Source organism: Euleptes europaea, chromosome 11 (assembly GCF_029931775.1).
Source record: "Euleptes europaea isolate rEulEur1 chromosome 11, rEulEur1.hap1, whole genome shotgun sequence".
Classification (NCBI taxonomy): Eukaryota; Metazoa; Chordata; class Lepidosauria; order Squamata; family Sphaerodactylidae; genus Euleptes; species Euleptes europaea.
The window spans coordinates 39095366-39120542 of NC_079322.1; the positions used below are offsets into that span (position 1 = coordinate 39095366).

The following is a 25177-nucleotide window of genomic DNA, read 5'->3' on the forward strand; positions in this document are numbered from 1 at the left end:
GCTATTTACTTTTCAATAGGCCTGTTCCCATTGCCTATATGACCAAAGAGCAGCGCTAAAAAATAGTTATTCATTTTTTGCCGGAATTTTTCAACAATGTTAACACTCTTATCAATGCAGCACGTATTATTACATTAATTTTTATAAATAAATTGCACAGTTTAATGAAGGTACTGATGCTGTCAAAATTTGAATATAATAGGTTCATAATATGAATTTCCTCAGGTTATAATACTTGCTTTTATTACAAGGCTAGCTCCCTTGGCTTCCAACAATTACTTCATTTGCAATTAAAAACTAGATGCATTTCCAGTTTCTGTGCCACTTGTATGTTTGTGTGTTCAGCATTCATCAAGCTAAGTAGCTGAGGCCAATATCTATGTTGGTGCATGCTCCAAAGGTTATTTCTTTAATCCTTTTTAGTTGGTCTCAGTAAAACAGCCCTTGTTGCTGAAATTGACTTGAACTTATAAATGGCAATGTAATTTTACAGAATACCAGAAATCAAGTCATCACCCGTGCTAGGAAAATCACACACATTTCAATGGTAAGCACATATCATGTGTGTGTGAAAGACGACACAATAATTGTTGCAGGAATACTGGGTGGTGGTGGAGGTGGGATATAGATGAAGTGGCTGTTGGCTTTAAACAGTGCAAAACACTGTCTTCCCCTACACCAACATTATAATTTCTAAGCAATACTGCAGCTAAGAAGTTTTGGACTCTGTACGTAATAGTCTTATTGGGAATGGGGGCTTAGGAATGTAATGTATACTTTAAATGTAAGCTGCAGCCTACTTTTAGGGCCTACCTGTTGAGCTTATGAATAGACTTCTGCTCTGAAGTCCAGCCTTGATGGCACCACTGTTTCTAAGTGGCAGTGCAGGAAGGCATTTGTAAACACAAGAAAAGCAAACCTATTTAGACCGATTGATTAAAAAGGAAGCTTTGCCATTTTCCAAATTACAGTTGTGAAACTTCACTGGATCCCAAGAATGTAGTAAATCTCAGACATTATAACATCAACAAGTGGAAGAAATGTTCACCATATAATTACGATGGGTAAAAGCCGGACTCTACACATTTTGGTTGGTCTTGATAACCATCTGCTATTTGTGGCTGCTCCTCTCCTGAGACCTTTTAGGTGTACAGAGGATTCAGTTTAGGGAAATGGTCAGCCAATTAACACCAGAATGGAGAGACACAAAAGTGATAAACTCTCTTGCAGCTTCTAAGTATACCCATAGGCTGATGTAAAACAAAAGACTGAATCTGCCCCTCAAGGAGGAACATGGCTCAATCTTTTACATTTGCAGTGAGCCATGTAGACACTTTAAAAGTGGTAAGATACATTGTTGTTGCTTGAATTTCTCCTCGCCCAGTGCAAAACGAAAGGTTAATCCACCCCATACTCACCCCAGCTCTGAATGCTGTGCACATTCTAGAGGACTCAAGGATGGAATGGAACTTAGCTCCTTCCCAGTATGAAAAGGTGAGAAAGATCAGTTCCTAGCTCTCTGCAATGTACGGAAAAACCAGCATGAGGGAACATGGTTCAGTGATTGGAGTGTAAGACTAGGATTGAGATGAGCCAAACTGAAACTCCCAGTCAGCCATGAAGCTTATTGGGTGACCTCTAACCGTCTCTCAGCCTAAACTGTGTTGCTGTGAAGGTAAAATGGAGGAAGGGAGAACTTACAAAAGTGACCATGATTGCCTTGGAGGAAGAAGGGTTTGACAGATGAATAGAAGCTGGGAAGGGAGGGTTAATCTTCCATCACACTCATCTGGAAGTGTGGTTGGCTGGAGGAAATTCTTGGTTGCTGGCATGCTAAGAACAGTCTGGTGAGCATGTTTGTGGAATTTTAAGTAAAAGACTTGTGTCTCATGTCACACCTGAACACATTCTAGTTCCTGATGCTACCTTTGAGATGTTACCAGTGTTATTGCTACTTCCAGAATCTGTAATGTTTTCAGCCCATGTGGGTTGCTGATACAACACACTCAGCAACTGTGACTAGATCCCTGAAGGTGCATTGCCTGCCTGACTCCTAATCCACCATCATGGTAATCCATTAGGCTAGAAGTCTTTAGATGTTGTATTTCTAATGAAGGAATGGGAGAAATGGAAGCTGAATATTGACAGATGGTTTCAAGTGCTGTTTCACGTTAAAGAACAATGGTATGGTATGGAAACTTCAAAACCTGTTCCAATATGAATCAGTACAAAGATGTGAAGGATGCTGTCAGGAAATGGAAGCAGTTTAATGAGAGATGGGTAACTGATTTTACAACTCTGTGGCAACGTGTTCATCAACAACCTTTCTGTTGATTGTTGGAAGTAATACAGTTTGGCAACTGTTAGACTTTTGCATATACATGATGTATAAAATATACCGCTATGGTGCATAAATTTCCTGTATTAATAAGGAGCTTGGGGGAAAAGAGTGTATACATTTTTAGTCTTTAACCAAAGCAGTTTGTCAAATATTGTATTGCTTGTAGCCAAACAAAAGGGTGAAAATATCATGTCTCATTCTGACATTTTGTTAAAAAGACTGCTAGTGAGAGTTTTGATTTGGTGAATGTGAAACCTTAAGGTTACTGTAGGGCCAGTTGTAAATGCAAATTCATTAGCAGAAATCTGCCATATGAATTCAGTTAGGGCTGCCTGCTATTTTCAATAATGTCCTGATTAAGGATTCTGGCAAGAACTGCACGTTGTTATAAAAAGCTTTTAGTTTTCATTTGTGTAGTATGGCATGTTACAGCTTCTGTTTCAGTCCCTTCTGTACAGTGTAATATACTTCTGATCCTTCACCCCAAATTGCTTTGATTTAACCGTGGTCTCTTGAATGTAGTGCTAATTGTGTATGTGCCTAGTTTTACACTCATCGCATTTTCTGCAACACCAAAATTAAAGTGACATTGGATATTTTTCATTCACAACAGAGGTGTTGTGTGAATATGAAATAATTTAACACTTGAATTAATATGTGCTACCATTGGTATTTGTTGCCATATGTGCTGCCTGACCTCCCGCCCTGGTCATGGCAACCACACCAGAGACTCACTGAACTGTTTAAAGCGCCAACAGCCCACCGCTCTGGGCTAGCGCTCTGATCATCACCAGGCTGTCTGAGACAAGAGACCGGGTCGCCCCTGCAGAACCAGCAAAAGGGAGGCCATGATCTTGATTGCCTCTTGAACCAAAGGGTAGCCATAACGCCTAAGTGAGAGCACGTCGCTCTCTCTCTTGCAGTCCCCCCCCTCCAGTATCCTGTGAGAAAAACATCCGCCACAATCTGCATTCTGCCGCATCCCTGGAGTGTAAAGATTTACATCTTCCTGACATGAGAAGACCGAGCCGAGCCATCCCGAGGATGTGCAAATCATTGGTGCCAGCTTAGTTTACAAATTGTCACTTTGCCCGATCTATGGATCCAAAGTCTTTGATCCCTATTGTTTTAGATAGGAGCTATCTGGGGAGTCTCAACCTCCCCCCCTCCCAGAGAAGGGTATATTTTGCCCTTCCCGACAGAGCAGACAACCCTTTCTACTTCTTGTCCTTCTTTGCTAAATCTTGTGCCGTGTGTGTTGAGTTTTGCAGAGCTCCATCCCCCCTCCTTTACGGTGACTTGGCTGGCTCAAGGCTCCGATACATCCCTCGCCTATCCCCTGCTATATTTCATTTTTGCATCTTTATGCCACGGATTTTGGACATCTCCACTTCTAGATCGGTAACTTATCACCCAATCAACAGCATCCTCTCTTTGAGAACGTCTCTAATCCTACCTACCTTTTATTCTTAGTTTCTTGTATGTATGTATTTGCAACCCTGAATGAATGAATATACATAAACACTTTTAATCTGGAAATCCCTGGTCTGTTGTTATTCTAAGAGTCACTGAAAACAACCATGATATACATTGGGTGATTCCGCTATATAAATATTAGTGCCGCTGCTCATGCTAATTTCCCCAATCTAAGAGCAGTTTTGGTAACAAATTGTGATTGCTGCTCCAGATTATTTTTAACCAGGTAGATGGAAATTTCCACAGCTGTAGATCTATGTCTTGGAGAAGTGTTACTCAAATTAGTACCAGCTCAACAGTGCTATAACTGACATAGTATCGTTCTCTGATATGTATTTCACAGCAGGGAATTGCTTGTTTGAAAGCTTCTCTTCATCAAATTCATGCCCTATTTGGGAAATTAATACATCAGAGAGAAGGTTTCTCTGTTGCATATAATCTTTTTTTTAACAGGGTGTGCTTTTAAATGAGCAAGTCATTTCATTAAATCTGAGATGATACAGTCACATGAGATCCTGTACAATGTTCTTAGCTGTGCTTACTTCATCAGCCTTTGGTGAATGGTAATCTTGTCGTGTTACCAGATTAAAGAAAAGGCCACAGATACTTGATTTAGCCTTAAGTGTTTTATAATCTACATTTATTAATTAGAACAATTGGAAATAGTAAGCAGAATGACTCCATATGTATGTAGTTGTTCCAAGGCATCCACACTATGGTGAGTAAGGAGCCCTCCCTTTCTTTGCCAAGCAGCATTGGTGAATAAGCCAGTTTCACCAGCCAGCCTGGAGCAATAGCCTGTCTTGCATATCTAATACTTTCGCTGCCTGTTGGCTCCATAACCATGACAACTACAAAAGAAAAGCACCATAGGCCATGTGTCTTAAAAGAGGCCATGTGTCCTAAGCACATTACTCTTTCTTTGCATATATGTGCAAACATAAGGGGGACAAAATGGTTAGGTCTGGTGTGCTGCAGCGACCAGAGAATGACACATCAGTGATCAGAGGGGATGATGAAAATGTAGGGGCTTAGTAAGCTGATTGAGTGGCTTGACAGACCTGGCTTGTGGACTGCCACCTGAGTCACAGGGTCCTGAATGTTCACCTAGCCTGTAGGATAATTTGCATTAGAGTTGAACAGAGTGCCATAATTGAAGCTGTTAACCTGAAACATTAAGGGTTTCGCTTCAGTGAATTTAAGAGCATCTCTAATAGCAAGGGAAAAATATGTTTGAACTTCATCTTTACAAATGAATGCATTAAGTTTCTGTTCCACTGCAGCTGTGCACATCACAGCATATGCAAGCCTTGCAACTGTTGTCTGGCAAGGAAGGAAAAAACCCTCCAAAAGCCCATAAAGGAAATGGTGGGTTTTTAAAATGCGTCTTTGCTTATCAACCAAACAAAAAGTTATCATGTGCTTTGCAAAAATTCCCCTTTTCAGAGCCTCAGGCCCCATGTTCGTGCCATGCTTTAAAAAAAGAAAAGCCCAACCGGATGTACTTTACACCGAGCATTTAAGTTTCATACTGAATTGCAAAATTTGTGCCATGTTGACAACATTCTAGAGTTATAGGATTACAGAACTATCCATGAGAACTTTCCTCTGCTACAGCCGCCTTTCATATACTTATTATCATATAATGATTATGATGTTGCTAGAAAACCACTGTAGTCTAGTTTTTATTTGGGTGGGATTATCTCATCTTTCTTTTTCAAAGCTGGCTTGTTGCCATTTTTTTGTCTTTGAATTAAATTAGTTCGTCTAATGTGGAATGCTAAGGAGAAGTTGGGTGGGTGGTGTTGGTAGGACCCTGCTATTTCCTCATTGCATGCTATTAAAATGTCTTTCAACACAGTCCTGTCCTGCAAAAGCCCAATTACAGACTGGGGAGAAAGGGAGTAGGAACTCCTTTTATTTATTATTACGCTCCTCCTACTAAAAGGGTTTGAACAAAATCAATACAAGTACAAGATAAAATACAAAGAAGTAAATTTTACAGCATAAAGAAGTAGTAACTCCTCAAGTATATCAACATGAAATAGTGCTTCTGGTAGATTAATTTTTTTAAAAGCCAATAGTAAAATCTCAGAGAGGAGATGTGGGAATGATGTTGTTAATGAAGCCCAAAAGCAGTTGCACCAGAAGTGGCTCATTCTCAATTGTTTCTCAGCTGCTTTCCATATATTCAGGTAGTAATGAAAGGATCCAAGGAGAGTATAGCGCAAGACAGGGTGCATGGGCTGTATTGACAGGGAGATGCTGGAGAGTATTGAGGAAGGGACAGGAACTGTGAAGCTTGCTGTAGTCCCAGGATGCTGAGCCTGGAGTTTGCTCGGCTGCAGGAAGGGAGGACAGAAGGCAAAAAAGCAGACAGGGAATTGTTCAGTTAAACAGATCAACTACCTTGAGGGAACACCATGAGATTATAATTTTGTTTTGTTAAAGAGTAAAATAATAATAGTGATGGATTCTTTTTTGAGAGCCAAGGATAAGATAAAAATGTTTTTTTCCTGAGCTTGACTTGTCAGGGATGTTCTACAATGATCCTGCAGTGAGTGGGGGTTGGACTAGATGGCCTGTACGGCCTCTTCCAACTGTATGATTCTATTTTATTCTATGACTTCTGTGGCTAGATTGGGGTTGCCAATCTCCTGGTACTAGCTGGAGATCTCCTGCTATTACAACTGATTTCCAGCCAATAGAGATCAGTTCACCTGGAGAAAATGGCCGCTTTGGCAATAGGACTCTATGGCATTGAAGTGCTTCCCCTCTCCAAATGCCGCCCTCCTCAGACTCTGCCTCAAAAACCTCTCACCAGTGGTGAAGAGAGACCTGGCAACCCTAGGCTAGATAGGGAAAGGGGGACATGGGCAGCCCAGCAGTAAGCGTTTGTATGTCTCCCTCCAGTACATATAGGGTGGGTGAGCAGAGGAAGTAATTGGAAATAGTTACCTTCATCCGTTTGCCCAGCTGCCAGGAGATAGCAGTAAGCAAGATGTGTGAGAACCTCTCTGTAGTGGGGGATCAGAAGAGTATGAATTAATTAAAGGATGAAATTCAGTGCTGCTTTGTGGCTGAAAGGAAACATTCTGTCCAGTGCTACCAGATGGTACTTACTTGAGTAGACATACTTAAGATCTTACCATGATGCATGAATGGACAATTGCAGGATTAGAATGGGAATGCAGGGCTACAGAAAAAGTGCATTGTGGAACCACTGCTATAATTCTTCTTGTGGAACAACAGTCCTTGAGCAATTACAAAATGATCCTTGTTTAGATAGTCCCCAGGAATGACAAAGAGTCTGATCATAAACAGAAGCTTTAAAGCAGACTCATCTATATATGATTTTACATAGTCAGGGCTTCTTATAATATCCTACTACAAAGGGTTACATCGGAACTTGCTCATTATCACCTTGTTCCTCAGCTGGATTCCCCTATATCCAGAGGTAACAGGTAAGCAATATAATTGTAAGCAAGGTCTTGAACTCAGCCAGGATTGACTTCTGAAAAATGCACTAATTACAAAATAGATATTACAGGGCCGATTAGGAAATTCAAAATTATTGGAATAGGAATGTTCACGGCAGGTATGTGCAGGCTGCAAATGTGAGGTTTTAATCTAGGGAGTGCTTGTTCACAGTGATTCTCACATGACAGATCTGATTCACACTGATTTACACTTTCAGGAAAGTCTCTCACAGAAGAGGAATTGCTAGCAGGTGACAGCTTATTACAGCGCCTGTCGTCTTACAAGCTGATTCCATTCCAGAAAGCTAACTAGAATAAAAAAACTAGGGTACATTATGCATCACAGAGATGGAAATAAGCTTAGTAACAGGTCATTTAGAGGTTCAGAAAGGCATAGCAGCCATCTTTCTGTGTCATTTTAGTTTAGTTTTGTTTTGTGTAGCTGTTGGACATAGCTTGGCGCATTGCTATTGTAACAAACTTATCTATGCAAGAAGAATTGTTGTCAAGAACCCCAAGTCCAAGGAATTCTCGGGATGGGCAAGCAACACACAAAATTACAAAATCCTGGGGTGAGAGTCCTCACACCTCAGTCTTAGTAGCTGCCACCAGCCCCTTTTAACTAACCAAACAGCCAGAAGCCAAGGGACAAGCTTCCAGCTTTCCTGGGATTAATGTCAAGAAAGTCACCACTGCAAGGTAGACCATTTGCAGAGTGAGTTTCACAAGAAAACAATTAACTTGGTAGGTGTAGCCACTCAGGCCTAGGTACTGGAATTAGATTGAAGCCACCTAAAGACAAAACACCACATGGTTATAATTAAAGTGATTTATTAAAATTGTGCAAGAATATTTCTAAAAGTAACAGTGAGGATTAAAATAAGAAAGCTAAACCAAACACACTAACTACATAGTAATAGCATTGGTTCAGTTTACCAGATGTTACCCTTCTAGCTGAAGTCCTCCAGCATTCAAAGTCCAGTCTTATCCAAGAGCAAGCATGGACAGACAGCAATCTGATCCATAAGGCAGGCATAAAATCAAAGGCCCAAAGTTGGATTAATGAACCATGAGCAAGGCACCAAGAACAAAGCTAGAATGAAAATGCTAAACTTTATGGGCAAGGGTCTGAGTTGGCCTGAGCTCAATTGACCAATCAGATACGTGGTTGGTGATGCCAACTACGTAACCCTGTTACTAGCCATGTGATCAAGGGGGAGTTAGAAAGGTGATAGCATGACCAAACTTATCTGCAGCTAAATCCAGCCCACCTCTCACAGGTTTTGGCTCTCATGATCGCAACTTTTCTAGTCGGATGGTATGTGGCTCCACAGTTCTCGGCCTTGGAGACCAGAAGGGAGTCAGGGTAGATACTCAGACTTGCTAACTCCCTGCACCTGGATTATCTTATCTGGGCTGCTAAAGGTCACAGCTGGGTTTCATGCAACCGCACAGTTATTTTCCAATTTAAACGTTTCCTTGGTAGGCCTGAAGCCTGAACCAATCTTTGAGAGAACAAGAAACTGCACTGGAAGGCTCAGTTTCTTGACAATTGTAAGCAAAGTAACTGAAGGACTTATACAACTCAACCGGTGTGTTTCATAGTTTCTTTCTTATTTTCCTTTAACAGTAAGGTATTCTGTTTCTCAGCCGAAATTTCAAAATTCATTGCTAATTGCTATGTTTGTCAGATTTTCTGCTTGGTCTTGTCTGATTCCCCTCTCCACTGTAGCCCCCATCCCTATGTACTAGTCAGCCTGGTGACTGTAAGTTTCATATGCATAACCATTTTCTCCCTATTATGGGGCATGACAGATTTTTGGAATCATGGGAAAGGCCATAGATGGTATTAATATACTTTGTAATTATATAGTGCTTTTTATATTTGAAGGGTTTCCCAAGAAACATCACAGTAACCCTTATAAAAGCCCCCAAAGGCAAGCCAGCCTTATTCTTTCATTCTGCAGATGGGGGACTGAGGCAGTGACAGTGGCTTGCCTCAGGTCACCTAGTTAATGCAACTGAACTGAGATTTGACCCAGTGACCTCTTGGACCACAGCTCAGTCTCTTAGCCACTTCCAGCTCAAAGCTCAGTGATAAAAGAAGACATTGGCCACCAATACTTCATATTAGATTTGGCCTGGGGACAATAGGATTCAAATTCTTCATCCCCCAGCTGTTTTCACTTGAATGGCTTTGAACTGGTACTGTTTATCTCTTACTTACCTCACAGGTTTGTTATGAGGATAAAATGGAAATCCCCTCATATGTTGCTCTGAGTTCACTGGAAGAAAGGAAGGATGTAAAAGCGATAAAATGTCTTAGAGACTGAACCAGTGTTGTTATACACTGGTATTTCCAGTTGAAAATAGCAAGGTTAAGAACATAAGAAAAGCCATGCTGTATCAGACCAAGGTCCATCAAGTCCAGCAGTCTGTTCACAGTAGCCAACCAGGTGCCTCTAGGAAGCCCATAAACAAGACAACTGCAGCAGCATTATCCTGCCTGTGTTCCAAAGTACCTGTGCTCCTCTGATCCTGAATAGGTATGCATCATGACTTGTATCCATTTTTACTAGTAGCTATGAATACTCCTCCATGAACATGTCCACTCCCCTCTTAAAGCCTTCCAAGTTGGCAGCCATCACCACATCCCGGGGCAGGGAGTTCCACAATTTAACTATAAGTTGTGTGAAGAAATACTTCCTTTTATCAGTTTTGAATCTGTCGCACTCCAGCTTCAGATGACCCTGCATTCTAGTATTATGAGAGAGGGAGAAAAGCTTCACCCTGTTCACTCTCTCCATACCATGCATAATTTTATAGACCTCTATCATGTCTCCCCTTATATAAACAGCCCTAAGCGTTTTAACCATTCCTCATAGGGCAGTTGCTCTAGTCCCCTGATCATTTTGGTTGCTCTTTTCTGCACCTTCTCAAGCTCTGCAATATCCTTTTTTAGGTGTGGCGACCAAAACTGTACACCTGACTTGCCCTTCTATATGCTTGACAATTCTATCTTTAATAATGCTTTCCATCGATTTACCTGGAATAGACGTTAAGCTAACTGGCCTGTAATTTCCTGGGGAATCCCTTGGAACCTTTATTTTATAAATGGGGGTTACATTGGCCATTCTCCAGTCCTCTGGTACAGAGACTGACCTAAGAGACCTGTTACATATCATTGTTAGGTTGATGAAAGCCTTCTCATTAGACCCTGGGAAGTCACTTCACTTCCAGTAAAATTATGATAATGATGGGATGGAGGCAGCATTTGATCTGTCTCGGTATTAACACATCACTAGAGTCAAACTGTCATGAGACAGATTATTTTCTATCCTGCCAACTATGTATTATTGCAATAGTAATCCTGCTCAGTATGAGTAGGCTCAGACACTTCCTGAGGAAACCCAGTTTTAGATCTGGGTTTAGATCTGACTCATTATGATAGCTTCTTTGTATCTAATTTTTATATCTTTGATTTTTAAGCCACTTCTTAGCTTAGCTCTTGAAGCAGCATGCAAAGAGTACAACAGCTTAAACTTATTTCCTATACATTATCAGTCTGGTAATACAATGAGGACCAGACAGAACTGTAAACCAGTGCCTAGCATTTGTGCCTATCTCGTTACCTTCAAGCAGTTTTGGTCATTATAGAACGTGGCAGGAAAACATATTGACATCTACCAGAAAAGCATTTCACCATAGCATTCTACATGATGTGTGTTATGTTCAGGCAGCTAGGCTATTTCATTTACTTGCTCTTAAATAGTTGAGTTTTTTCAGTTAAATAATGACAAATACATTTTTTGTCAAATTCATTTGAGCCAATGTTATGTAGTGGCTAGAGTTTTGGCCTAGGATTTTAGGATACCCAGGTTTGAATCTCGACTCTGCCATGGAAGCTTGCTGGGTGACCTTGGACCAGTTGTATGCTCTTAGCTTAATCTACTTCACAGTGTTGTTGTGAAGATAAAATGGAGGAGAGGAGAATTATGTAAGCTCCTGTAGATCCCCAGTGGTGAGAAAGGTAGAGTGAGTACAGTAAAATAAATGAAAATAAATGTAAAGGACTTCTTTTTGTTGGCACTTGTATTGATTATTTTGCTCAAAAATATTGTTTTTCCCCCAGATAGTAATAATTTATTATAAACCTTTCCCAAGTTCTCTGGCATGTGCACAGAGAATAGGTCTCTCCTCCCTAGACTTTGAATTATTCTCAGAAGCAGCGAGATGGATCCTCACAACTTTGCATTGTCACCAAAGCCCTCTGCATGTGCCAGAGGACATGGTGGAGGGATACTTTCTCCACAGGTAGCAACCACAGGTAGAAGCTGGCTACTGGGATCTGTATTATGAGTAAACAGAACTTTCAGTTACAGCCTATATGTTCTAGACTCATACCTCCTGATCTGTAGCACCAGTTCCTAAGCCCTTTTCCTGTCTGCTAAGTATGCAAAAAGGATGGGGGGAGTAGAACATCTGGCTGTGTGGTTTTACTGAGTTTCTGTTGCTGACACCAGGCAAATGTTACAACCATAACTGTCCCACTTATTTACTGTAGTAATATTTGTGCTCTTATTCCTTCATCCTGGTATCGTTGATTCTCTGGCTACACATGCCATGCTGGCTGCCTCACTGGTGTTTTGATATGCCTTGGTGCTTGATAGGAATGTGAGAGGAAGTGGTGGTCTTAACGCTATAGATTTTTCAAAATGATGTTGTAAGGTTCTTTGAGCCCCAGTGGGGGACAAAAGTGGGGTATCAGTGTCTAAATCAATAAATATTTTTATGCTGTTCCACCTCATAGTGTTGGATATCCATGGAAACTCAGCTGGGGAGTGTCGTGGATATCCAGGGAGCTTCCAACCAACTTCCGGATGTGATTGCTTCTCCACAAAGCTATGTTTTCCCCCTCTCCTCTTGCAAAGTGGAGTGAGCATTCAGCTGTTAGTTCTGGAAAATGTAACACTATGTAGTCCCTACACAAAGTCTGCAAAGAGCAGCTGTGGACCAAACAAGCTCTACTGCTAGCCCTGATAAGCCTCTTTGCTGTGGAGAGGAAACTGACAAGGAGCTTGAAATCCCTACAGTTCCAGCTCTGTAGCAAAGAGGCTTCTAGGGACCCAAGCCTTCTTTGTTTCATCACTGCCCTTTGCTTTCGTGGAGGGGAACAGATAATGGGGTTTAAACCCACAGTCATTTTTGCTTCTATAGAAAAGGCAATTCTTCCACTGTGCAAAGGTGAACAACAAGTTGTCAGTTTAGTTGCAGCTCTTCGCAGCTTTTGCGTGCAATTCTCAGATCTTTTACAAGATATTACACATCCAACTACATCTAATTTTTTCCATCCAAGTGGTATGCGTAAGAGTTTGAATATCCAAATGTTGACTGAATTTTCTTTCCCACTGGCAGTTGAATTGGAATCAAACACAAGAGCAGTTCATGATGCTTGTCTGCATCAACAGAAAGACAGTATTCACACTGGACGCTGAAACAGGTGGATTGCTGTAGCAACTGCAATGTTTAGACCTTATTAATAGGTGATGCTATATATGGTTATATTTAAAGGCCTCCTAGAATAAAAACATCTTTAATCAGGAAGGACTGAAGTGAAGATGCCAACCTCAACTCTTGATAGATAGAATTCTACAATCTGAGCACGGATGCTGAAAAGCCCTCCCTCGGGGCTGTGTCAACTAAACTTGTGATAGGGCAAGTTCCCAGAGAGTCTCAATTCATCAGTCTTAAGGTTCAAGCAATCAACACTTAATTATGGATTTTGTTCATTTTGAAAGATGTAAAGGTGAATGATTGGGATGGAGACTGATTTTTTTAAAGTGCATGTCTCAGATGAGTGCTGAACCTTGATCATCTATGCCTAAGCCATGCGACTCTGGCCTGTCTTAAGATAATAAACCAGTGTGTTTCTGCATGCGATTTGGTTTCAGAGCAAAACGTTATTGTGATGAGAGGTTCATGGGGTAGTGGCATGTATCCATGTGTGTGGTCTAAGATGTGATCATCATTGCAGTCACCTGTTGGGAAGAGAGAAAAGATACATAGTTATTAATCCTGCTGTCCTTCTGCCTGCCTATTGGTCAGTCAGCAGTGTCCAACAGCATATCTTCTATATTGTCAGTGTGGAGGGGGGCCCTGTGGAGGGCAATGGACATGCAACCTTCTGTTGCACTTGCCGAATTCTAGTTTTAGAGTCTTGTCTGTTGGGCCACTTGGAATGCAGCTCTGTAGAATTAGTTTGGGATAAGTTTCAAATTATAGCTTCAAAGCAGGTTTTATGCAGAGAACCAGAGTGGAGTAGTGGTTAAGAGCAGTAGACTCTAATCTGGAGAACCAGGTTTGATTCCCCACTCCTCCACATGAGTGGCGGACTCTAATCTGGTGAACAGGGTTACTTTCCCCACACCTACATGTGAAGCCTGCTGGGTGATTTTGGGCTAGACACAGTTCTCTCTGAACTCTCTCAGCCTCATCTACCTCACAAGGTGTCTGTTGTGGGGAAAGGAAAGGAAGGAGCTTGTAAGCTGGTTCGATTCTCCTTAAAAAGGTAGATAAAATTGGGGTATAAAAACCAACTCTACTTCTTCTTCTGTGTACCTGAAGAATTAGTCCAGGTGAAAAGAATTCCCAGTAATTAAACATATTGACTACTGGATATAGGAAACCTAGCAGCCAAATAATGTTTTTGCTGTCCTCATTGCCATGTACCCTCAAGTGGTTCAAAAACAGACAAAAACAGTGGTTGGTTCTTGTGGGTTATCAGGGCTGTGTAACCGTGGACCAAGACCACGGACCAACCTTGGACCAAGACCGTGGACCAAGACCACGGTTACACAGCCCGGATAACCCACAAGAACCAATGAACTCTGACCGTGAAAGCCTTCGACAATATTTTAAAAACAGTGGTTATCGGTTATCGGTCATAATATGAATAGTTAAAAAATTTCTTTCTGCTTTGTAGGCATTGAAGGGCACCCTGTTTCCTTATACAAAATTAGGAATATGCATTCAGAAATTTACAAATCCAAACACTGTGCATTTGTGAATGACTCAGAAATATATCTTAAATTGGATGGGCATTTCATCAATTATTTTTGACATTCACGAACAGCTGGAAGCCTTCTGATATGACCTTTATTCTGGTGCCTGGTTTCATTTCCCCAGGCAACAGGAAGACAGAGTGAAGGGGAGAATGTGATTCAGTACCTGCATGCCTTACAGGGATACCATCCCAACTAGAGCAGCCTATCCTCCTGCCTAATTGTATCCGATGATGAGAATTTATATGCACCTTGTTTCTTCTTTATATCAATGATTGAACTCACTGTCTTTGGCCAGGCTTTTTGATTCTATATAAGCAGCGTTCTTGTTTGCGTGAGTTATTTCATCCTCTAGTGCAAATGTTTTGTTTGTGCATGATTTATTTATTTAGCTTATTTATAGCCCACCTTTCTCACTGAGACTCAAGGTGGATTACAGAGTAAAGAAACAGAACAAAAAATGTAATCATACAACATAGGACATCAAATGAACAGTGAAGTAGCACTAGGAGTACAACATTGAATGACAATGTGAGCATACAGTGAACAATGCAGTGGAACTGGGAATTAAAAATGATGCAAGGTAGGGAAGAGAATGGGGTGGGGGGAGACAGAGGATCAGTCTCAGAGTATGTTTGCTGCCCAATAATAGGAACCTAGCCTACTTCATCAGAAAGACACGGGATCTTTGCTTGCACGAGTTGGCAGGCAAACAGGACTTTAACGATGATGATGGGCCAGAGATAGAGGAAGAAGCTTGAGGTTTCCCTCTTCTGCAATACCAAAGAGTGCACAAGAGAGATCAGTCATCACAATGTATCTGATCATCTCTGTATATGGGAAAGATCCACTAATTGAGGATCTGAGATAACCACTTAAGGTTCATAGGAAAGGAGGGGAAAATATTTATCTCATACTTCCTTATGCCCACTGTGCAAATGAGAAATTTAATGGCCTGTTTGGTTAAAAGGGGAGGGTGAAGGTGCACCTGGAAATATTTCCTATTGGATTCAGTGGTAAGAACTATTGGAATAATTGGTTTCCAAATATGTGCATATGTAAATATGCACCAACTATAGTTCTTATGCTAGAAAAGTTTTTTTAAAACTTCATTTTTAAAAATGACATGAAAGCAACTGTTTTTGTTCACCCCTTAATGATAACACCAATAGGAAGGTGCCATCCAGTTTAAGACGTATTTCTAATATGGCCCTAAAATTAAGCATCACATTTTGTTGAAACTAAGCATCATAATTTCATACATTGTATTGCCTTCATCTATTATTACTTTTTCCAAAGAAAATGTTTTCTCTTTGCAAACAAAACATGGTCTAATAAGTTTCCAGGTATTACTTTCTGGCGAATTGATATCCACCGAGTCATATTTTCCATCTTTCCTAGGCATACACTGTGTGTGCTTAGTATTATGGGCCCATGCTCAACTTCTATAAACTCTCAAAGATTATTACTAGTGGATTAGAATTTTCATCTAATTCCTTTTAATGTTGTTCATGGTAGCCTAAAGGCATGACCTAATGCTATTTTGGGAAAGCTTTTACAGATGTGAATGCTGTTTATCAAGCATCTTAGTTGTACTGTGGTCTCTAATGATACCAAATGTGCATCTTTGGCATATCAAAGGATTATAAATACATGGTGCATTTCTCACATGAATGAAAGTGTGTGACTACATCTGAAAAATTACGATTCAGTGTAACATCCAAGTTGGAGCTAGGAATGGCATTAATTTATGTTTATTTATAATTATTTCTAAATAAGTATGCAAATCCTGTGGTTTTGCCTTAGCAAAGTTGCTTTGCAATTGTACTTTTTGGATCATTATGATAGGCAAAGAGCTGCCTCCCCTTTACTAGAAAAGTGATTAAAATACTAATTTGGAAGACCCATTACTAAACAAGTATTTTGGGTATAGTTGTGCAGGTCTGTCGGATCATGCAAATGTTTTAGTCTAGGGTGTGATGTTATGGAAGACAACTATGTGGCAGGGAAATCAGTTATTTCCCTAGTCCTCTAGTCTATACTATTTTATTGGTTCTTGTAGGTTATCCGGGCTGTGTAACCGTGGTCTTGGAATTTTCTTTCCTGACGTTTCGCCAGCAACTGTGGCAGGCATCTTCAGAGTAGTAACACTGAAGGACAGTGTCTCTCAGTGTCAAGGGTGTAGGAAGAGTAATATATAGTCAGAAAGGGGTTGGGTTTGAGCTGAGTATTGTCCTGCAAAAGTATTGTCCTTTAAGTATCAAGATAATGTGCTAATGAGGGTATGGTATGTTAATATGGAACCATTGTATCCTGAAGTGATCTGTTAATGTGTGTAATCCAAAGCTAATCTGTATGGCTATTGTTGAATGTTGTCTTTGTCTGGAGGTTTTTCAGGGCAGGAAGCCAAGCCTTATTCATTCTTAAACTCTCCTCTTTTCTGTTAAAGTTGTGCTGATGTTTATGAATTTCAATGGCTTCTCTGTGCAATCTGACAAAATAGTTGGCCCTTCTGATTTCATTCTTGGAGTAGCCGTTTGCTAGCAGTGCGTGATTAAGGGCCATTAAACCAAACAAAAATCAGAAAACTCAAGAAAAACAGCCTCCCATAGGAAAGGTATTCTTGCCATTTATTAAAGGAGTCACTGATAGGATGGAGAAACTTTTGAAAAAACATAACCTACAAACAGTGTTTAAACCCACCAAGAAAATACAACAAATGCTACGATCAGCAAAAGACAAAAGAGACCCCCTCACCTCTGCAGGAGTATATCGTATACCTTGCAGCTGTGGAGAAGTTTACATCGGGACCACAAAACGCAGCATACAAACAAGGATAAAAGAACATGAAAGATACTGCAGACTTGGCCAACCTGAGAAATCAGCAGTGGCTGAACATGGACTGACACAAACAGGACACAGGGTCTTATTCCAAGAGACTGAAAGACTGGACAATTCTACCAACTATTTTGTCAGATTGCACAGAGAAGCCATTGAAATTCATAAACATCAGCACAACTTTAACAGAAAAGAGGAGAGTTTAAGAATGAATAAGGCTTGGCTTCCTGCCCTGAAAAACCTCCAGACAAAGACAACATTCAACAATAGCCATACAGATTAGCTTTGGATTACACACATTAACAGATCACTTCAGGATACAATGGTTCCATATTAACATACCATACCCTCATTAGCACATTATCTTGATACTTAAAGGACAATACTTTTGCAGGACAATACTCAGCTCAAACCCAACCCCTTTCTGACTATATATTACTCTTCCTACACCCTTGACACTGAGAGACACTGTCCTTCAGTGTTACTACTCTGAAGATGCCTGCCACAGTTGCTGGCGAAACGTCAGGAAAGAAAATTCCAAGACCACGGTTACACAGCCCGGATAACCTACAAGAACCAATGAACTCTGACCGTGAAAGCCTTCGACAATATTTTATACTATTTTAGTTTCCTGAAGAGGCTTTTTTCCATCAATGGTTAATTTAGTGCATTAACTGATGTATTAAAAATGGTAAATATTTTCTGTATACTTTTCTCTAGTAACATGAGAGAGAAGAAAATTAATGGATCCCCTGAGAGCTGAAAAAAGCCAAATCTTTTAAAACTTCAGCACTAGCCATGAGCTATCCCAGGTAGTCTACAACCCCAGAGTTCGAATGAAGGGAAAAGTGCATCTAGGGTAAAATGAAAAATAGGATCTCTTGAAACTTTCCATGCTGTCCCACAGGAAATACTGCAATCTTGGGCTGCCTTAACAGTCATTTGCACTCTTCAATCTCACTAGCCTCATGGTTCTGAATGTGTTAGAAGCCTTGGAAATACCTAGGGACCACCTTCATCTGTGGTGAGCAGGCATTTGAGTATCTGACAGCTGGTACGGATAGGTTTGGAATACTCACATGAAGCTTGTGTTTTGTTCTCCCTGCTGTTTAACTAATATTAAGCTACAGTTTTGGCTCAACTAGCACACTGCTTTGCAATTCCCTCAAAACCATAGCAGTGATTTTTTGTTAGTTTGCTACTTCCCATTCTCTTCTCTTCACAAAAAAGTTGGCTGCTGAATCAGAGGGCTGTGGTGCTAAGGCAGTATGTGAAAATGGAGTAGTATTTTCATTAAGCTTGCCTTTCAAAACAGATATCCCTCATTGGTGCTTACCGTATATATGGTTTTAATATATACATTTATTGTTAACATTTATTGAGGGCACACTGAGCCATCATATGGGAAAAGGATTTAAGTGGTTTCCATCTAGGAGTATGTACAAATATGCTCTGGGGCTGTTGATTTTGTTTAAAATCAGCTGTAGCACTCAGTTTCAGAAGATACCCACATTCTGTACTTATTATATTACTTTTCTTGCAGGAAATACCGGTATGTAGATCTATCTAATGGGCTTTGTCATTACTAGTCCTGATAATAAGATTAGTCTGAGTGACTTTACACAGAACATATTGGAAGAACTTCATATTGGAAGAATTGTCATCTGCTTTTGAGAACTTAAAAGTGTGTGCATTTCTTTCTTTTCAGATCATTGAAAAATGATGCTGTTAGTGAAGGGAATACTTTAGAGATAGAAAGCTGCTTCTCTTCTGATCATCTTCCAGACAAATCAAAGATGCCAGATCTCATTAAGAAAGTAAGTAAAAGCAAAACATTTGCAAAATAGAACAGGAGAAATGGTTACTTTTGGATCTATGAATAATAGACTACTGCCGTTTGCAAAAATCTACAAAACCTTTTCCAGATAAACCTTTTCTTCCGTGTTTAAATAAATTCTGAACATTATAATTATTTAAGCTGCTACTGTTTTATTGCTCCTACTGAGATCAACCCTTGTTCCTAACCAAATTTAACACTTACATATTTAGAGCCCCTTATATTTAGAGTCAATACCAGCTACCCTTCATTACTGCAGAAGGTAGTCAGTAGAAGAAGAATGGAAAGGGGTACTCTGAATGAGACTAAAAATAGACCAGAACTTTTTTGCATTGAGACTTCCAGATTTGGTGGAAAGAAGACAGAGATGGGAATTCCATCTTGTTTGGATGCTTGGTGGTTGAGGAAGGTGGAAGTGGCACACTACCATAGGCAACTTTAGTTGACCCCACGACCCAGTTTATCACAGTGGATCAATTCTTGCCTTTGTGTTATGTGTGTTAAGTGCTGTCAAGTCGCTTCCGACTCATGGCGACCCTATGAATCAAAGTCCTCCAAAATCTCCTATCTTTGACAGCCTTGCTCAAATCTTGCAAATTGAGGGCTGTGGCTTCCTTTATTGAGTCAATCCATCTCTTATTGGGTCTTCCTCTTTTCCTGCTGCCCTCAACTTTTCCTAGCATGACTGTCTTTTCTAGTGACTCTTGTCTTCTCATAATGTGCCCAAAATACGATAGGCTCAGTTTAGTCATTTTAGCTTCTAGGGTCAGTTCAGCCTTGATTTGATCTATAACCCACTGATTTGTTTTTTTGGCAGTCCAGGGTATCTGTAACACTCTCCTCCAACACCACATTTCAAAGGAATCTACTTTCTTCCTATCAGTTTTCTTCAATGTCCAGCTTTCACACCCATACATAGTAATAGGGAATACAATGGCATGAATTAACTTAATCTTGGTGGCCAGTGACACATCCTTACTCTTCAGAATCTTTTCTAGCTCCTTCATGGCTGCCCTTCCCAGTCTCAATCTCCTTCTGATTTCTTGGCTGCAGTCTCCCTTTTGGTTGATGATGGAGCCAAGGAATAGAAAGTCTTCAACAATTTCAACTCTTGCCTTTAAGGGCCCCCCAAAATAGAAGTTTGCTGGTACCCCAGCCCCGCTTTGCTTTCAATCCATAGTTCCTGCTCAGTGCCAAAGTGCTAGTTACAAAGAACCAAAAATGTCAAATTTTTAAATTGATCTGTAAATTAAGTTATTGGGATCCTACCTCTTATGTACAAACTATCAAGGTGACTAACAAAAAGCAATTAAAATCGAAAACACCGATTATACTGTTATGAAAATAGAAAAATGCATTGGGGACAAGATCGAAACCTGCAGTTCCTTACAGGCTTGTTTTGCCTGGTGCGAAAAAACTGAGGATGGTACCTATAGTTGGCTATGAAAGGTGTCTGCTGGGTTGAGCAGTGTACCCCACTGTGGTATGCAAATTTGGCTAGCAGCAAGAGCGACTCCCAGTTGTCTTGCTGATAATTGGTATAACAATGTAGGTACTGTTCCAAGGTAGCATTTTGTCACTCCGTCTGACAATCAGATTGAGAATAGTAAGGCAAGTTGAGGTGAACCTGGGTGCCCACGAGGGTATGCCGGGCCCGCTAGAACTGGAAAGTAAATGGGGATCTGTGATCAGGAAGTCCATGCAAATGGAAGATGTGCTGCACAAACAGCCACCCTGTCTCCTTCACAAGGATAGGATGAAGTGACTCTTGGTGAAAAGGTCGACCACAACCACAATGCTGGTAGTTCTGCTGGATAGGGAAAGTTCTGTGATGAAATCCATACATATAGTTCTCTATTGCCCAGGTGGCATGAGCTGTAATGCCCTGTGGGTTTCCCTGTCAGGTTTTTGGCTCATTGACAGGCCTTGCATGATGCTACATAAATAGTCACATTGGCTCAGACCCAAGGACACCAGAATGTCTGGTTAGGAGGTGCAGTATATTATGCTGCCCAAAATGACCAGCAGGTTTAGAGTCATGGCAGAGTTGCAGAATTTCAGCCCAGTGGGGTCTAGGCAGCACACAGAGCCTATCCAAACGAGCAAGAAGTTCCTGGTTGTCTGAAAAGCCAGGAGGTGGGTTCTTGGTTGGGTCTTGGAGTGCCCAGAGGAGTGCTTGGGCAAACTTATCCCGCTGCTGCCAGTCCCACAGCAGTCTCTCATGGAAAGGCCCTGATGAATGCCTGTGAAATTCTCTGGCCGGAGGACCGTAGCTAGCGGCTCATATTCTGGAGGGATGCCCGCATACACTGGTTTCCCAGGGTGTTGCCTCCAGCCTGGTGAGCAGGACAGTTTGATCCCACCCTTTTTGCAGATGGAGGATCTGGCAGCAGAAAACCAGGTGGCTTGGGTTCTTCTGTACCTGTGGGCCAAGTGGCTCAACTGACTGCTTGTATTAGCTGCTCTGCAGCAACAGCAACCCCCAGCTTGCCCTCTGCATCTGTTATGCATTTAGAAAGCTGCTATCCAATGTAGTACAGTTCAATGTCAGTGAAGAAATACAGTAATTCTCAAGAGCATCATACTGGCTTCATAATTTATATTTCCCGTAGCATTTTAAAAACAGGTGTTTCAAATGAAAATTAGAATTTTTCATGTGTCAATTATGTGCAACAAATTAATGTAACTGGCAAGTTTTAAAAATACACTTTTAAATCCTCCATCTGTGGTGTTGAAAGATAACACATAGCACTTGAAAATAAAATGCCTCTTCATTTTCTGTACCTGACTTTTGAAATGCGTTCAGAGATGCAAGCTAATTGATTCCATACATAATTATTGGTATACTCAGTGACTCTCTTCCAGTTTTCTCTGCAGCATTGTATTTCATGAGTGTGTATAGCTTTCAAAGATTTTGCCCTTTTTCTTGAACTAATCCGTTGCTTTTTTTAAAACAGAAGCTTGGGGAATTACTAGAATCATAATCCTTGTGCTGATGTCTTTGAGGAAAATTGACCTTTAAGTGTAACTGTACTTGTGGTGTAGTATAGATTTGTGTGTGTGTATGGTTTTGTGAGGGGGTTTGTGATCAGCAACCCATTTAAAAAAAATGAGGATTCAAAACACCCTAGCTACTCCAAAAAAATGTCAGGTTTAGAGGCTGGAGACCAAGGGGTTTTGAAATAAGTGTTGCTGAAGGTTTTTCTTGGGCCAGTTATATTTCCTTTTCCAGTTCAATATATCTTAAAGCATAAAAAACCCTCTAATGGTTAGATTAGTGTTTCCCAAACTTTTCGGGGGGGCCCGCCTTGGTTCCACAAACTTAACTCCAGCGCCCCCTACCCTATCCTATAAAAAGCATTATTCAAAATAGGGGTTTGCATGACTCACGGAAGAAGATAATAACAATAAAATTTCAAAACAGTAACAATTAATTGCACATCATCATCATCAAGTCTTTATTGCATTAGCAAAAAAAAAAGCCATAGCAATAATTCAGAATAAGGTGGAAATTCCACTAAAATAAAATCAATAATATTAAAAATAGTAACAGAATAATAAAATTTCAAAACAGTAACAATTGATTGCACAACTATTCAAAATCAAATTAAAACTTTTTAGTTGAAATTCATTCAACAAAACTGATGAACTTGATCCAGTGGTATCAGCTCTTCAAAGTCTGGAAAAAAATTCTGATAGTTTCCACCAAATTTGCCAACATGGTGCCATAGCTTGATCTATAGCTGAGAGCCAGCATGTTGTAGTGGTTAAGAGCAGTGGTCTGGAGTGGTGGAGTCTGATCTGGAGAACTGGGTTTGATTCCCCACTCCTCCACATGCGCGGCGGAGGCTAATCTGATGAAACGAGTTGGTTTCCCCACTCCTACACATGAAGCCAGCTGGGTGACCTTGGGCTAGTCAAACTCTCTCAGCTCCACCTACCTCACAGGGTGTCTGTTGTGGGGAGGTGACAGGAAGGTGATTGTAAGCCGGTTTGATTCTCCCTTAAGTGGTAGAGAAAGTTGGCATATAAAAACCAACTCTTCTTCCCCTTCCTCTTCTTCCTCCTCCTCAATTGAAGGGGCCCACCTCTAGCACCCCCCTGCTGCCCTCTTGCCTCTTAGTGCCCCCCTAGGTAATCCCACCGCCCCCCAGGTACTGCCCACTTTGGGAATCACTGGGTTAGATGGACAACTTTAGATCTGTTCTGGTCACGTTCATCAAGCTGATCCATTGACTGAACAATGAAGTAGATACTAAATGTGGTTATCTGAGATTCTTGTTGACTACAACAACACGTTTATTTATGGTAAAAGACCAGCAACAAATTGATATAATTCTAGACATATATAAATAGTTAAAAGGTACAGTTATAACACTTGAATAACTTTAATTAAAATTTAGGTTACCTTCTTCTGTCTTATTAAACATGCTTGTGCGCAGAATTTTGCCACCTTAAGGGTGGTCTCGTTGGAGCAGTCAGCAAGGAGAAAGTCAGTATAGAAAGAGCTTGTTCTACCTGGGTATTTGGACAATATTGGTCTAATGAGCCTGGATCTAATTTTCTGATAGTAACAGCAATCTAATAAGATGTGTTCAATGGTTTCAATGGCAACTGAGATTCTTGTTAAATAACTACCAGGCTTTGAAAAACTGGTATCGCTGGATCAAGTTCATCAGTTTTGTTAAATACATTAAACTAAAAAGTTTTAATTGGATTTTGAATGAATGTGCAAGTAAGTAGAAATGAGCAAGAGTACAGTAGCACCTTAAAGACTAACAAAATTTCTGGCAGGGTATGAGCTTCGTGAGTCACAGCTCACTTCTTCAAATACAGCCAGAATGTAAGTCCAATTATCCTTAAGTAGAGAAGAGTGAATTCAGACACCCAATGGCAATAGCATGTAAATGTGAATAACAGGTAAATGACATTAGCAGGTGTGATTGGATTAGATGTGCCATGCAGAGCGGTACTAGGCATGAAAAAATCAGCAGAATTCCTAGGTTTCTATTCAGTCCAGCAGATTGTGCAATTAAATGTTACTCTTTTGAATTTTATTGTTATTATCTTAGTGGGTCATGCACACCAGTATTCTGAATAATGTTTTATATAGGGTAGGGGTAGAGGGCACTGGGGATGAGTTTATGGAACCAAGGAGGTGGTGGCCCAAAAACGTTTGGGAACCATTGGTCTAAACAAAGCTTTGCTCCTCTGTGACTGGGATAGGGCTGTTGAAAAAAAAATTCAGTACAGTTTGGCTTCGGCAAAATTCGGCCCTTTTAAATTCGGGCCGTGCCGAAGTCCGAACTGCCCCTCTTCGGATCTCTGAAATTCGGGCAAGATCTGGAGTTTGGGGGAAAATTGCCCCCCCCGCGGGCCTTCAGGGGGCTTCCCTGAAGGTGCGCGGGGGGGCCTTTAAACAGATCTGTGCCTCCTGGCTGGGAGGCACAGATCTATTTAAAGGCCCCCCCGCGCGCCTTCAGGGAAGCCCCCTGAAGGCGCGGGGCGGTGGTGGAACAGATCTGCGCCTAACAGCTGTTAGGCGCAGATCTGTTTAAAGGGAGTCCCGGGAAGAGGGGGGATGGGTTGTTAAGCCCCTCTGCGCTGTCTGCGCAGGCAGAGCAGAGGGGTTTAAAGACCCCCCCGCCCCTCTTCCCGGGAGTCCTGGGAAGAGGGGGGATGGGTTGTCAAGCCCCTCTGCGCTGTCTGCGCAGGCAGAGCAGAGGGGTTTAAAGACCCACCGCCCCTCTTACCGGGAGTCCCGGGAAGAGGGGGGATGGGTTGTCAAGCCCCTCTGCTCTGACTGCGCAGGCAGAGCAGAGGGGTTTAAAGACCCCCAGCCCCTTTTCCCGGGAGTCCTGGGAAGAGGGGGGATGGGTTGTCAAGCCCTTCTGCTCTGCCTGCGCAGGTAGAGCAGAGGGGTTTAAAGACCCCCCGCCCCTTTTCCCGGGAAGAGGGGGGATGGGTTGTCAAGCCCCTCTGCGCTGTCTGTGCAGGCAGAGCAAAGGGGTTTAAAGACACCCCCCCTCTTACCGGGAGTCCCGGGAAGAGGGGGGATGGGTTGTCAAGCCCCTCTGCTCTGACTGCGCAGGCAGAGCAGAGGGGTTTAAAGACCCCCAGCCCCTTTTCCCGGGAGTCCTGGGAA

At 41.4% G+C, this 25177-nt stretch overlaps 1 protein-coding gene across 1 annotated transcript in view; it reads left to right on the forward strand.

Annotated features, from left to right (window-relative positions):
• The window catches only part of RFTN1 (raftlin, lipid raft linker 1), a 124729-nt gene that overhangs the window by 37364 nt on the left and 62188 nt on the right, over nucleotides 1–25177 (forward strand). Inside the window, exon 4 of the mRNA XM_056858007.1 lies at nucleotides 18904–19012. Coding sequence (XP_056713985.1) covers nucleotides 18904–19012 — 109 coding nt within the window. The remainder of the gene's footprint in view (nucleotides 1–18903; nucleotides 19013–25177) is intronic.